Below are 13,914 nucleotides of genomic sequence, written 5' to 3'. Positions count from 1 at the left end.
TATTTTAAAGATTCTGTGTTTCAAGTTGATGAGTTGTTGTCAAAAAAATAATAATCAAAACCCCAAAAATCCACCCACTTTGAAATTATTTGACTCGTTCTTTATTGCACAGCTCACATAAGAGAAACACTCATTTGAATGGAACTAAGATACTGAAGACAAGTCACGCTAGCAGTGATTGAAAAAACAAATACAACAACAAATGTAATTAAGTTAAAGGTCAAATGTTTAGCCCTATTCGGACGGGATTAGTTTTATATGGGGCGGCATCCAGTTCCTCAAAGTACAGACACTGCACACAGTCCAAGCCACTTCTTCTGTTGGGTTTAATGCGTTCTCCGTATTTTCTTTTTAGTTGGTCGATTCGTTCTCGACATTTAGTCCCGTCTCCAAACGCCACTTTGACAGAGCGACATTTATCGCAAATGTCCGGAAAAACCTCCTCCCAAACGGAAAGGTTACGTACCGTTTCTTCAAACAACGTTCGATAATGCCGTTCTCCCCAAACCGAAACGAAGCATAAAGTTTCGCCTCTCGTCCAGTCGCGGCTTTTCTTTTGCTTCGTCGATGCCATGTCGTATTATCAACCGCTGAGGTGCAGCGACATGTTGCGTATGACGCAATTTCTACAGAAATCGTTAATCCAGTGCAAACTGACGAGAAATATCCACGACGTCCCCGGTGACTGATCCTTTCCGATTAGGGCTTTCGTTCATTGTAACAGGTATAAAAGGCAAAGAGAGATGAGGTACCACTAACTCTGGGTGAAATAATGTCCCCTGATGGGACCTCCAGGAGTTTGTGTAGGATTCAAACACTAGTTCGGCTTTTCAGTTCAGTTAATGTATAATCCTGGATCGGATTCTGCCTCAACGCTAAGTCACCCTGGATCAAAATCACCATGTTCCAAATGAACGCATGTAAAAACATATATATACTGTATGTATTATTATTATAATAATAATAAAAACAAGAAGTAATATTTCTTTCATCATAATCTAAGTTTCACTCGTTCTCATCTGTGTATTAAAACTCATAAAGAGCTCTGTTTGCTCACTGACTGCGGTTTCTGTTTGACTCCCATCTCTACTTAAGCCGCGCAAGGCCTCGGATATTTCTCATAACCACGTCAACGTTTCTCAGTGAAGAAGTTTGACGTGACGTTTGCTGACCTTAGGTGCGCACGCAGTCGTATTAATAGAGCCTCTCCTGTGTCAGTGATGCACAGAGCTGGGCCACTCGTTTCAGCAGAGTGCTTATGATAAATTGGGGCAGAAATCTCCTGTGTGTGAGCGCGGGGTAAAGTGGAACCCATTCTGAAACTCAATCAGAACGGGAAAAGCAGAAGCGCACTGCCCGGGTCTGGTTAAGGTTGTGTTGGTTAATTAAAGCACTGTCCAGGTTTATGTGTTCGTCTGTTAGTTTGTTCGTTTTTTTTTGTAAGAAACCAATCTGTGAAAAGTCGTATAAAAAAAAAAAAAAAAGGTCGCGTTTGGGTCGTATGAAACAAACGGATGTGAATAAGCAAATTAAAATCTCTCTTCTGAATGAATACTAATACTAATTAGCTTTTTTTTTTCTCAGACTGAAACAGTCTTCATCCTTTTACCTTCTCGCTCAGTGTATCTTTTTATCTCTTTATACAGTGGCCATCCTGCTGAGAGACGACTACTTTGTGCAAGGCGCGGGTCTGCCGGGTCGCTTTAAAGCAGAGAAGGTGGAGTTCCATTGGGGCCAGAGCAATGGTTCAGATGGCTCCGAGCACAGCATCAACGGCAGGAGATTCCCCGTCGAGGTGAGAGTCTTACCCCAGATCGAGAAGTCTCAGTCAGACTTATGCGCCATTCAGCACAGCATATGACATCACTGAAATATTTATATAACATACACATTTATACCACAGCACTGTTAAATTCTCAATTCTGATTGGTCAGAAGCAACGTTGATTCATTTAACAGCCGTAACGGAAGCTCTGACTTATGTTTATAAGGTTTATATCCATGCGTTTGGTTGTTTTTTCAGGATGTTATCATCTGTGTCGTTTCTTATTTTCCTAAAGCAGCCCCTCCCGAAGTGTTATATTCCTACTTCACACGTTACCTGTAGAATCCAATCGAGGTTAGCGTTATTGATCTTATAACTTGGTGGTGTTTAATGCTCAGAAACAATACACATATCATAATTTCTGTGTAATTAAATGTAATCTAGCAATTAAAAAAAAACAAAAAAAAGTTATGCACTTTTTTCCAGCCATTTTTCTGTGTTGGAATCTAATGATACGCAAGAAAACGGCTCTTGTGACAGCCATATTTTTTTTTGGGGGGGGAGGCTAGTTTGTAGTTTGTTTGTTTGTTGCTAGAGTTGTCTAACAACTCCAAATCTGTGTAATGCATGTTCATTCACAAACTAATAACTAGGACAGTTGTCCCACGAGTCCGGTTGTTTCTTCGCTACGGTGTGTAAATGCTGATGGCGATGCACTTCTATTCATTCGTTGCATTTCAGCTTATTGAGCTTTACTTATACTAGAAATCACAACAAACAGACAGAGAAGCTCCTGGAAGGCCGATGTCATCACGGTGTAAGTGGAGACAGCCATTAGGAATCCCAGCCAAGGAGGAATGTGAAAGAGGGAGTGAGAGTAGCTGTGGATGAGCGTTGGAGTGGTACAGAGGGCGTTCCTGTATCGATTAAACACTGTGTTATGTACAGGCACTCTCTCCTGGGGGCTGACCAGCAGCCGAGGATGCGTCTCTCTTTCTCTCTCTCTCTCCTCTCGGCTGATTTATCGTCGTGCCAGCCTGGCAGCTTTTACACACAATAAGAGCTTCTTTTATCACCCTCTTCAAACATGCAAGCGGTCCACCCCGTGTGGCTGCCAAGTCCCAGCCGGCTCTCGCTCTTAACTCGAATGGGTGTCATTCTGTTTCATTGTCTTTTATTAGCGCCCGGTCCTCCTCCCCCAGCTGAGGTGCGCAGTTAGCATATGAGCTAAGGAGATGACTCCGGTGCCAATTCGCACTTATTGGCAGTTAGATGATGTCACCCTGACACAAATCATGTCACTGAGGAAGAGCGTCAGTGCTAAAGTTTAATGTGCTCAGCAGGAACAGCCCTCCTAATGCTTAACACTCACTCAGACTTCACATGACTTCCCTGATTTACAGTACAAAATGTCCATAATTTAGGCCTTGATTAAATATTAAGCAGCAATTTCCCAAGCACAAATTAGCCCCTGAAACAGCCCTAAGCGTTCCGATTTGCAATTTTCGCCCGCATGGCGCAGGAGCACGCAGCGTCGCAAGGGCAGAGTCACACTGCGCTGCTCGATTGATTAGTCTGGTGTGCTGAACTGTGTAGATCTGTGGTCTTCGGGATCGATTACCCGAGTCTGTCACGCTACGTGCTAGTCCAGAGCCTGGAGAATGCAGATTAGAACAGAGGTGAGACGAAAGAGACGTAGGAAGAGTGCTTCGACCAGACAAACAGAAAGCGTGAGACAGGCAGGAGAATAAGATACTCACTAAACAAACTCAATAACCAGAAAAACAAAACGTGAAGTAAAAGAGCAGCTGAACACACAGGTGATGTGTCTCTGAGGAACTGATGGGTTATAAGAATCACCTCCACCAGCTAATGAGACCGATTGAAGTGAGGGCAATTTAAAGATTTAGTGTTACGTCCATTCACCTCTGTGCATAATGAACTCTATGGACGAAGGCAGCACATCAGTACTACTCACCAGTGGGTGTGCCGTTCACTTTTAAAGTGGGTTTGACATTGTTTAAGTGTCAAGTGCAAGCACAGGCTTTATTAAACTGAATTAGTGATGCTAATGAGGACCACCCAGTTTGGCATCGAGAAATACCCTCGATGTTGGAACCATTTCTACATATGTTTATCAGGAATAATATCTGATGCATTTTAACTAGGATTACCCATTGAATTGCCATTCAGTCTACTATATATATATCTTTAAGTTAATAGTAGTAGTAGTCTTATTTTTAAAAATGATCACTTTATAATAATATAACCAGGACACTATCTCACTGCCACTCACCTGGCTATTCATCTCACTTGTTTCCTGTTAACCCTCATTTACTTCCTTGTAGTTTTCTTTTTCAATTTTTTTTTTTTACCCTATTCTCTTGACCCTTAAAACCCGCCCCCCTTTTTTTTTCTTTTTCTTTTTTTTTTTTACCCAGGAGTTTGTCTGCTTAATTGTATTGTTAAGAAATGTCTCACGCTTCCATTCATCTCCCTCCGCTTCGTGATATCGTCTTCGATTGAAGTACTTTATTGATCCTATGATGGAACGAAAAACCAATCACCAGCAAGTATAATGGACATAATAAAAAAATAATGAGCATAATAATAATGTATAATGCAAATGTAACATCATAACAGGACAATGGTGTAGCAGTAGCAGAGGTGATGAGAATAATAGATCATGGTAATGAGAATAATTCATCAGGGTGGACAAATCAGTGGTGTTGGTTTATGACTTTATGATCCTCATCTGTTGAGTACAGGAGGATTTTGTTGTTGTTGTTGTTGTCATATCGGTTGTAGGTGGTTTCAGTGCTGACTGAGAAACATTCACGGACTGTATGGTTTTGTTCGAAAGCATCATTATATCTCTTTTTTCGTTTTGTCTAGCCTTTGTGTGTGTGTTTTTTTTTTTGTTTCTCCTCGCTTGTTTTAGATTGAGAGCCAGACACAGAGAGTTCAGATAATTAAACCGAGCCCCAGAGGGCCTTTCCGAGTTTGACTGACACTCGAGCTACAGCCGTAGCCTTTTTCTAGTCTGCAGCTAGTGGCCCTTGACTTCAGTTTGAAGGCTGGCTGTTGTGTATCATCATGATTGAAGAGAAGACGCTCTTAGGCACTTTCCTGTCCTTCATGTGAACACTCGATGCCAGCCGAGTCGTCCTCGGCGTGGACAAAAGACAGGCCCGAGTGCTGTTCACGGCCTGAGCAACAAGCCTTCCGTCACTCAGCCTAGGAGTAAGTAGAGGTGTTCCGTCCTGATGATGTGGATTTTCGTTCCTCTACTCATACCTTTTTGTCCTTTTCTTCTGCGATCTGATGCGAGTAAAGGAGAAATTGTCAATCAGAGAGCTTCAGGGTTACATTCTGGGTCCCATGGCAAGCCAAACAGCAGAATCTATGTAGAGAATGGAGGCACGTTTACAAGCTAGCTTTGTACGGACTGATATTTGCTGTGTTTTATGAGAAAGACGTAAAACGCAGAGAACGACAGATATATCGTTCGACCTCTCCCTCAAGTCTCACATAAGAGCTGCCTGAGGAGGTGGCAAAAAAAGAGTGAGAGAGCAGATGAGTGAGATGAGGTGTGACAGATGTCTATCAAGTGACACTTTAGCGGACGCTCCACCGCCAAAAGGGCACCACAAAGGGTGAAATCTACAGGGAGAACAAGAAATAGAGAGAGTATGAGGGAGGAAAAAATAGACTCGAGACTGCACACACCACATGCTTACCTCTGACACTGATCTACACTAGACTACAGCTACATTTAGCAATTATCACCCACCCTTTAAATTCCAATCGAGACCTCTTTAACACAGGCTATAATAAGACGCCATCTTATTGCCTTAACGGTGCATTAAAACCAGTCTTCTGTTAAAAATCGGTGTTCTGTTTTATTAGAAAATGTCTGTAGCGGCAGCCCCGCTCAGTCGCCGGCCTGCCTTATGAATACGCATGAGACGTTCCGGGCCGTGCGTGAGATTTGCTGCGAAATGCCATTCTCATTTTCCTTAGTCGTCTGGCTGAATGATTTATGAATTACGAGGCTTGCCATTTAGTAATTGTTCTCTAATAAGGTTCCTGAATGGCGTGATTAAGTGTGCGCCCGCTGAGCCTGGTCCTGCTGCTTTAACTGTAAATGGATGGTTAATATGCTTAACGCATCACGCTCCGGCCCTGCATGTGTTTAGCGTCAGGCGTCAACCCGCATTCAAAGCTTAACCCCGTGCAGGGAGACAGTCGTGCGCAGGCGTGCATATACGCAGACGTGTACGTTAGCATGTGTTCATTTGTTCATAAACACAAGCGATCGAGCGTGCATACACATATACTCACTCGCAAGCTAGAAATTTCCAACCAGCTAAAACGAGCTAAGCCGTCAACGCTAAACAAATGCGGAAGTCGTCTCCTTGTGTGTCGTGTGTCGTGTGTATTGATCCCTGACCCTGGCAATTTGTGTCTGTGTGTGAGTAAACTGACGCTGTCAGCCCGAGGTTAATGCCAGGGCTCAGCATGACACCAGTGGCTTAGGCTTATTAGGCTGTTGCTATGCTGTCACACAGACATAAATAATGACAGAGTAATTACCGAACTGTCTGTCTCGCAGTGCAGGCGAAAACATTACCGTCACCACCGCCAGATCAGCAGCGTGTTACCTTAAAGGGGACGCTTTGAGTTTTTTCAGATTAACCCTAACTTTTCACAAGGATATTTGGCTGGTTATGGAGTTGGTTATGGTTATGGAGTTGGTTATGGAGTTGGTTATGGTTATGGAGTTGGTTATGGAGTTGGTTATGGTTATGGAGTTGGTTATGGAGTTGGTTATGGTTATGGAGTTGGTTATGGAGTTGGTTATGGTTATGGAGTTGGTTATGGAGTTGGTTATGGAGTTGGTTATGGAGTTGGTTATGGTTATGGAGTTGGTTATGGAGTTGGTTATGGAGTTGGTTATGGTTATGGAGTTGGTTATGGTTATGGAGTTGGTTATGGAGTTGGTTATGGTTATGGAGTTGGTTATGGTTATGGAGTTGGTTATGGAGTTGGTTATGGTTATGGAGTTGGTTATGGAGTTGGTTATGGTTATGGAGTTGGTTATGGAGTTGGTTATGGAGTTGGTTATGGAGTTGGTTATGGAGTTGGTTATGGTTATGGAGTTGGTTATGGAGTTGGTTATGGAGTTGGTTATGGTTATGGAGTTGGTTATGGTTATGGAGTTGGTTATGGAGTTGGTTATGGAGTTGGTTATAGTTATGGAGTTGGTTATGGAGTTGGTTATGGTTATGGAGTTGGTTATGGAGTTGGTTATGGAGTTGGTTATGGAGTTGGTTATGGTTATGGAGTTGGTTATGGAGTTGGTTATGGAGTTGGAGTTGGTTATGGAGTTGGTTATGGTTATGGAGTTGGTTATGGAGTTGGTTATGGAGTTGGTTATGGTTATGGAGTTGGTTATGGAGTTGGTTATGGTTATGGAGTTGGTTATGGAGTTGGTTATGGAGTTGGTTATGGTTATGGAGTTGGTTATGGAGTTGGTTATGGTTATGGAGTTGGTTATGGAGTTGGTTATGGTTATGGAGTTGGTTATGGAGTTGGTTATGGTTATGGAGTTGGTTATGGAGTTGGTTATGGTTATGGAGTTGGTTATGGAGTTGGTTATGGTTATGGAGTTGGTTATGGAGTTGGTTATGGAGTTGGTTATGGAGTTGGTTATGGTTATGGAGTTGGTTATGGAGTTGGTTATGGAGTTGGTTATGGTTATGGAGTTGGTTATGGTTATGGAGTTGGTTATGGAGTTGGTTATAGTTATGGAGTTGGTTATGGAGTTGGTTATGGTTATGGAGTTGGTTATGGAGTTGGTTATGGTTATGGAGTTGGTTATGGAGTTGGTTATGGTTATGGAGTTGGTTATGGAGTTGGTTATGGAGTTGGTTATGGAGTTGGTTATGGTTATGGAGTTGGTTATGGAGTTGGTTATGGAGTTGGTTATGGTTATGGAGTTGGTTATGGTTATGGAGTTGGTTATGGAGTTGGTTATGGAGTTGGTTATAGTTATGGAGTTGGTTATGGAGTTGGTTATGGTTATGGAGTTGGTTATGGAGTTGGTTATGGAGTTGGTTATGGAGTTGGTTATGGTTATGGAGTTGGTTATGGAGTTGGTTATGGAGTTGGAGTTGGTTATGGAGTTGGTTATGGTTATGGAGTTGGTTATGGAGTTGGTTATGGAGTTGGTTATGGTTATGGAGTTGGTTATGGAGTTGGTTATGGTTATGGAGTTGGTTATGGAGTTGGTTATGGAGTTGGTTATGGAGTTGGTTATGGAGTTGGTTATAGTTATGGAGTTGGTTATGGTTATGGAGTTGGTTATGGAGTTGGTTATGGAGTTGGTTATGGAGTTGGTTATGGAGTTGGTTATGGAGTTGGAGTTGGTTATGGAGTTGGTTATGGTTATGGAGTTGGTTATGGAGTTGGTTATGGAGTTGGTTATGGTTATGGAGTTGGTTATGGAGTTGGTTATGGTTATGGAGTTGGTTATGGAGTTGGTTATGGAGTTGGTTATGGTTATGGAGTTGGTTATGGAGTTGGTTATGGTTATGGAGTTGGTTATGGAGTTGGTTATGGTTATGGAGTTGGTTATGGAGTTGGTTATGGTTATGGAGTTGGTTATGGAGTTGGTTATGGTTATGGAGTTGGTTATGGAGTTGGTTATGGTTATGGAGTTGGTTATGGAGTTGGTTATGGAGTTGGTTATGGAGTTGGTTATGGTTATGGAGTTGGTTATGGAGTTGGTTATGGAGTTGGTTATGGTTATGGAGTTGGTTATGGTTATGGAGTTGGTTATGGAGTTGGTTATAGTTATGGAGTTGGTTATGGAGTTGGTTATGGTTATGGAGTTGGTTATGGAGTTGGTTATGGTTATGGAGTTGGTTATGGAGTTGGTTATGGTTATGGAGTTGGTTATGGAGTTGGTTATGGAGTTGGTTATGGAGTTGGTTATGGTTATGGAGTTGGTTATGGAGTTGGTTATGGAGTTGGTTATGGTTATGGAGTTGGTTATGGTTATGGAGTTGGTTATGGAGTTGGTTATGGAGTTGGTTATAGTTATGGAGTTGGTTATGGAGTTGGTTATGGTTATGGAGTTGGTTATGGAGTTGGTTATGGAGTTGGTTATGGAGTTGGTTATGGTTATGGAGTTGGTTATGGAGTTGGTTATGGAGTTGGAGTTGGTTATGGAGTTGGTTATGGTTATGGAGTTGGTTATGGAGTTGGTTATGGAGTTGGTTATGGTTATGGAGTTGGTTATGGAGTTGGTTATGGTTATGGAGTTGGTTATGGAGTTGGTTATGGAGTTGGTTATGGAGTTGGTTATGGAGTTGGTTATAGTTATGGAGTTGGTTATGGAGTTGGTTATGGAGTTGGTTATGGTTATGGAGTTGGTTATGGAGTTGGTTATGGAGTTGGTTATGGTTATGGAGTTGGTTATGGAGTTGGTTATGGAGTTGGTTATGGAGTTGGTTATGGTTATGGAGTTGGTTATGGAGTTGGTTATAGTTATGGAGTTGGTTATGGAGTTGGTTATGGTTATGGAGTTGGTTATGGTTATGGAGTTGGTTATGGAGTTGGTTATGGTTATGGAGTTGGTTATGGAGTTGGTTATGGTTATGGAGTTGGTTATGGAGTTGGTTATGGTTATGGAGTTGGTTATGGAGTTGGTTATGGAGTTGGTTATGGTTATGGAGTTGGTTATGGAGTTGGTTATGGTTATGGAGTTGGTTATGGAGTTGGTTATGGAGTTGGAGTTGGTTATGGAGTTGGTTATGGTTATGGAGTTGGTTATGGAGTTGGTTATGGAGTTGGTTATGGTTATGGAGTTGGTTATGGAGTTGGTTATGGAGTTGGTTATGGTTATGGAGTTGGTTATGGAGTTGGTTATGGTTATGGAGTTGGTTATGGAGTTGGTTATGGTTATGGAGTTGGTTATGGAGTTGGTTATGGAGTTGGTTATGGAGTTGGTTATGGTTATGGAGTTGGTTATGGAGTTGGTTATGGAGTTGGTTATGGAGTTGGTTATGGTTATGGAGTTGGTTATGGAGTTGGTTATGGTTATGGAGTTGGTTATGGAGTTGGTTATGGTTATGGAGTTGGTTATGGAGTTGGTTATGGAGTTGGTTATGGAGTTGGTTATGGTTATGGAGTTGGTTATGGAGTTGGTTATAGTTATGGAGTTGGTTATGGAGTTGGTTATGGTTATGGAGTTGGTTATGGAGTTGGTTATGGTTATGGAGTTGGTTATGGAGTTGGTTATGGTTATGTAGTTGATTATGGAGTTGGTTATGGAGTTGGTTATGGAGTTGGTTATGGAGTTGGTTATGGTTATGGAGTTGGTTATGGTTATGGAGTTGGTTATGGTTATGTAGTTGGTTATGGAGTTGGTTATGGAGTTGGTTATGGTTATGTAGTTGGTTATGGAGTTGGTTATGGAGTTGGTTATGGAGTTGGTTATGGTTATGGAGTTGGTTATGGAGTTGGTTATGGTTATGGAGTTGGTTATGGTTATGGAGTTGGTTATGGAGTTGGTTATGGTTATGGAGTTGGTTATGGAGTTGGTTATGGTTATGGAGTTGGTTATGGAGTTGGTTATGGTTATGGAGTTGGTTATGGAGTTGGTTATGGTTATGTAGTTGGTTATGGAGTTGGTTATGGAGTTGGTTATGGAGTTGGTTATGGTTATGGAGTTGGTTATGGAGTTGGTTATGGTTATGGAGTTGGTTATGGAGTTGGTTATGGAGTTGGTTATGGTTATGGAGTTGGTTATGGAGTTGGTTATGGAGTTGATTATGGTTATGGAGTTGGTTATGGAGTTGGTTATGGTTATGGAGTTGGTTATGGTTATGGAGTTGGTTATGGAGTTGGTTATGGAGTTGATTATGGTTATGGAGTTGGTTATGGAGTTGGTTATGGTTATGGAGTTGGTTATGGTTATGGAGTTGGTTATGGAGTTGGTTATGGAGTTGGTTATGGGGTTGGTTATGGAGTTGGTTATGGTTATGGAGTTGGTTATGGAGTTGGTTATGGTTATGGAGTTGGTTATGGTTATGGAGTTGGTTATGGAGTTGGTTATGGAGTTGGTTATGGGGTTGGTTATGGAGTTGGTTATGGTTATGGAGTTGGTTATGGAGTTGGTTATGGTTATGGAGTTGGAGTTGGTTACAGAGTTTTTCTTATTTGTCTGGACATTGCATATGAAACGTTGCCGAGTAATCAAAATCAAACTTCACCAAACGACCAAACCTCAACAGGTAACTATGCAGCTCTGAAGAGTCTGGAAATGAAATGACTGAAATGTATTCACGCCCACTTAAAAGAACGGGAATCATTTTATTCAATAATGTTGGACTCAGTATGCCCAGTATTTCCTTTATTTTCTTTGTAACATTTCTGTGCAAATGTACAGTGGCTTGCAAAAGTATCCCCAACCATCAGACTTATCTGAATTACAAATTACAATTTTTTTAGTCACTATTTTTATTGAAAACTCGCCTCCTGTTAGAGTGAATTTTCAAAGTCAAAGTTACTTAATGTATAGCAAATATTTCAAAGAATTTTAACTAATCATGTGCAAGTATTCACCATCTACACATTAGTGTTTTGTAGAGCCACTCTGAGTATTTACCGGCTGTTTAGGAGTAATGTTTTGCCCATTCTTCTTGGCAGAGTTTCTCCAAGTTAATGAAGTTGCTGGGGTTTTGTTTGTTTGTTTGTTTTAAATATAGAGCGATGTAAGATGGGCCATAACTTTCTGATGAGAAAAGTGCATGAACCATGCTTTCATCCAGCGTTTTTAACCCCACAGTCATCTTTATCGTAACTGCACTGATTTCCTCTCAATTTCACTGCAGTTATTAAATCATTCATAACAGTTACAGGATAATATAAGCTTTCTATTAAAGTGATGCTTTTGTTTTAATCAAGTGGAAAGCTTAAAAAAAAAGTCACAGGGGAGTGTGTAAAGGGTTCTGCCTTCTGAAATTGTACTTTGTGCAGGCAAAGCAACATGTAAAGCTACAAAAAAAAATATACGACCACATTCAGATTCAGTCTGAGTCTCAGTCATGTTTCCTGTATTCGCTGTATGTCGTAATAATTTACATTTATATTTATCCATTTAGCAGACACTTTTTTCATTTTTCTTTTTTCTTTTTTAGGGGTTAGTCAAATGCTCACGGAAGAGGTGGGTCTTTAGCTGTTTTTTGAAGATAGTGACAGATTCTGCGGTCCGGATTGAGGTTGGAAGTTCATTCCACCACTGAGGGACGGTTAGTGTGAAGGTTCTGGAAAGGGACCTCGAGCCACGCTGAGTAGGAACTACTAAGCGTCGGTCGTTGATTGATCGCAGATGGCGTGAGGGAACGTAAGCCTTCAGGAGAGTGTTGAGGTAGGACGGTACTGTTCCAGACAAGGTCTTGTACGTGAGCATCAAGGCCTTGAATGAACAGGAAGCCAGTGGAGGGAGATGAAGTGGGGTGTGACATGGGTTCTCTTGGGCCGGTTGAAGACGAGGCGTGCTTCTACGTTCTGAATCATCTGACGGGGTTTGATGGAGCTGGCTGCGAGGCCACGCTCCCTGGTACCTTGCATCCAAATCCGATGAATCCAAATATTCACACAGTCCGCATCAATTGTGTTACTTTACCTAATGGTTCCTGCTGTGTGGTGAAAATACCGTTCAGGAACTTATCCAGGAACTTTCTCTAGGTACTAACCACTGCGTACCGGGAACACCCCACAAGACCTGTTGATTTAGAGATGACCCAGTCGTCTAGCCATCACAATTTGGCCGTTGTCAGAGTCGCTCAGATCCTTCCGCTTGCCCATTCTTCCTGCTTCCAACACATCAACTTCAAGAACTGCCAATTCACTTGCTGTTTTGGTGCCATTGTAACTAGATAATCAATGTTATTCATTTCACCTGTCAGTGATTTTAATGTTATGGCTGATTGGTGTAACTAAAGATAACCACTTGGCTACTTTTCGAGCAGATCAAATTGTCTTTATCAGCTTCCAAAGCTAAAGTTAAACCAATCTTTACTTCATCTTTATTACTGACGGTGATCAATCTAATCTAGATAGCAAACGGATGTTAGTTAGCTAATACTAGCTTGGACTGCTTGGAAGAGCATTGTAATGGTTACAGTATGTGGCGTCACATGAGGGTTTTTTTTTTTTGTCTTTCATATCAGCACAGAAAGCGCTTGAGGGAGATGAAAGCGTGAAACCACCCTTACACAAGCAGGTCTAGGAGTAAATAGACGTAAGCAGAGCTGTGGTCTGATTGGTTTTTAAAGGTGAAAGGGACGCTCGGCTGATTTCAGCCTGGGATGTTTCTCCAGGTCTTATCTCCAGCTGGGCTCACAATCAGAAACCTGGAGGACACGTGGATTGAGAGATTCATTGGTGTTAAGCATTCTTTAATATCATGATGGACACTTCTCCGTCTCGCGTCTCGTCTCTGGCGCTGCTGTGAGCAGAAGGAAGGGAAAGAGCAAGCGAGGGAGTCTTTTCCAAGGCCTTTATCCAGCTGCGCTGATAAGAGAAGCACAAAGTAAATTAACACACACGTGACGGAAGCACCGGCGCTCAGACACAAACACACAGCCCTACATGCTGGGTATCAGAGATAAGAGATGGCATTGATGCATTGAATTTTATTTCCCATCAGCCTTTGCTGCTATAAGAAGCGCTTTGCGGAATATTATCTGATGGGATATGAAGATAGCTGGATGTAGAAGGTGACGCAGCTCAATAAGTGCAGGAAACAAACGTTGCATTGGTATTTTCTATAGTGTTCATGCACATCTGCTTCAGGTGGCCATTAAAATTAGCGTGTGCTGTGGCTCTGCAGATGTGTGGTGGAGTGATGGCCGCTAAACCACTGTGGACAGGACAAGTGAAAATCAGAGCCTCTGTAGCGTAGAGGATTGTGTGGCGATGTAAAGTGAGTGAATCTGTGCTTATCTGCTGTGTTGTTACTCTAGAGATGCAGTGTGTGTCTTTCCCTTTTCTTTTCCTTTCCTTTTCATTCCCTTTCCCTTTCCTTTTCATTCCCATTCCTTTTCCTTTCCCTTTCCCTTTCCTTTTCATTCCTTT

General features: G+C 41.8%; 1 protein-coding gene across 2 annotated transcripts in view; it reads left to right on the top strand.

The window, feature by feature from the left end:
• The window catches only part of ptprga (protein tyrosine phosphatase receptor type Ga), a 305,123-nt gene that overhangs the window by 185,226 nt on the left and 105,983 nt on the right, over nt 1–13,914 (top strand). For both annotated transcript variants that reach the window (XM_017450210.3, XM_017450211.3), the window contains exon 4: nt 1,647–1,795. In XM_017450210.3, the coding sequence (XP_017305699.2) occupies nt 1,647–1,795 (149 nt within the window). The remainder of the gene's footprint in view (nt 1–1,646; nt 1,796–13,914) is intronic.

Source organism: Ictalurus punctatus, chromosome 21, assembly GCF_001660625.3.
Source record: "Ictalurus punctatus breed USDA103 chromosome 21, Coco_2.0, whole genome shotgun sequence".
NCBI classification, from domain to species: Eukaryota; Metazoa; Chordata; class Actinopteri; order Siluriformes; family Ictaluridae; genus Ictalurus; species Ictalurus punctatus.
Note: the sequence above shows the minus strand (reverse complement) of the source record. Positions and strands in the feature narration are given on the sequence as shown.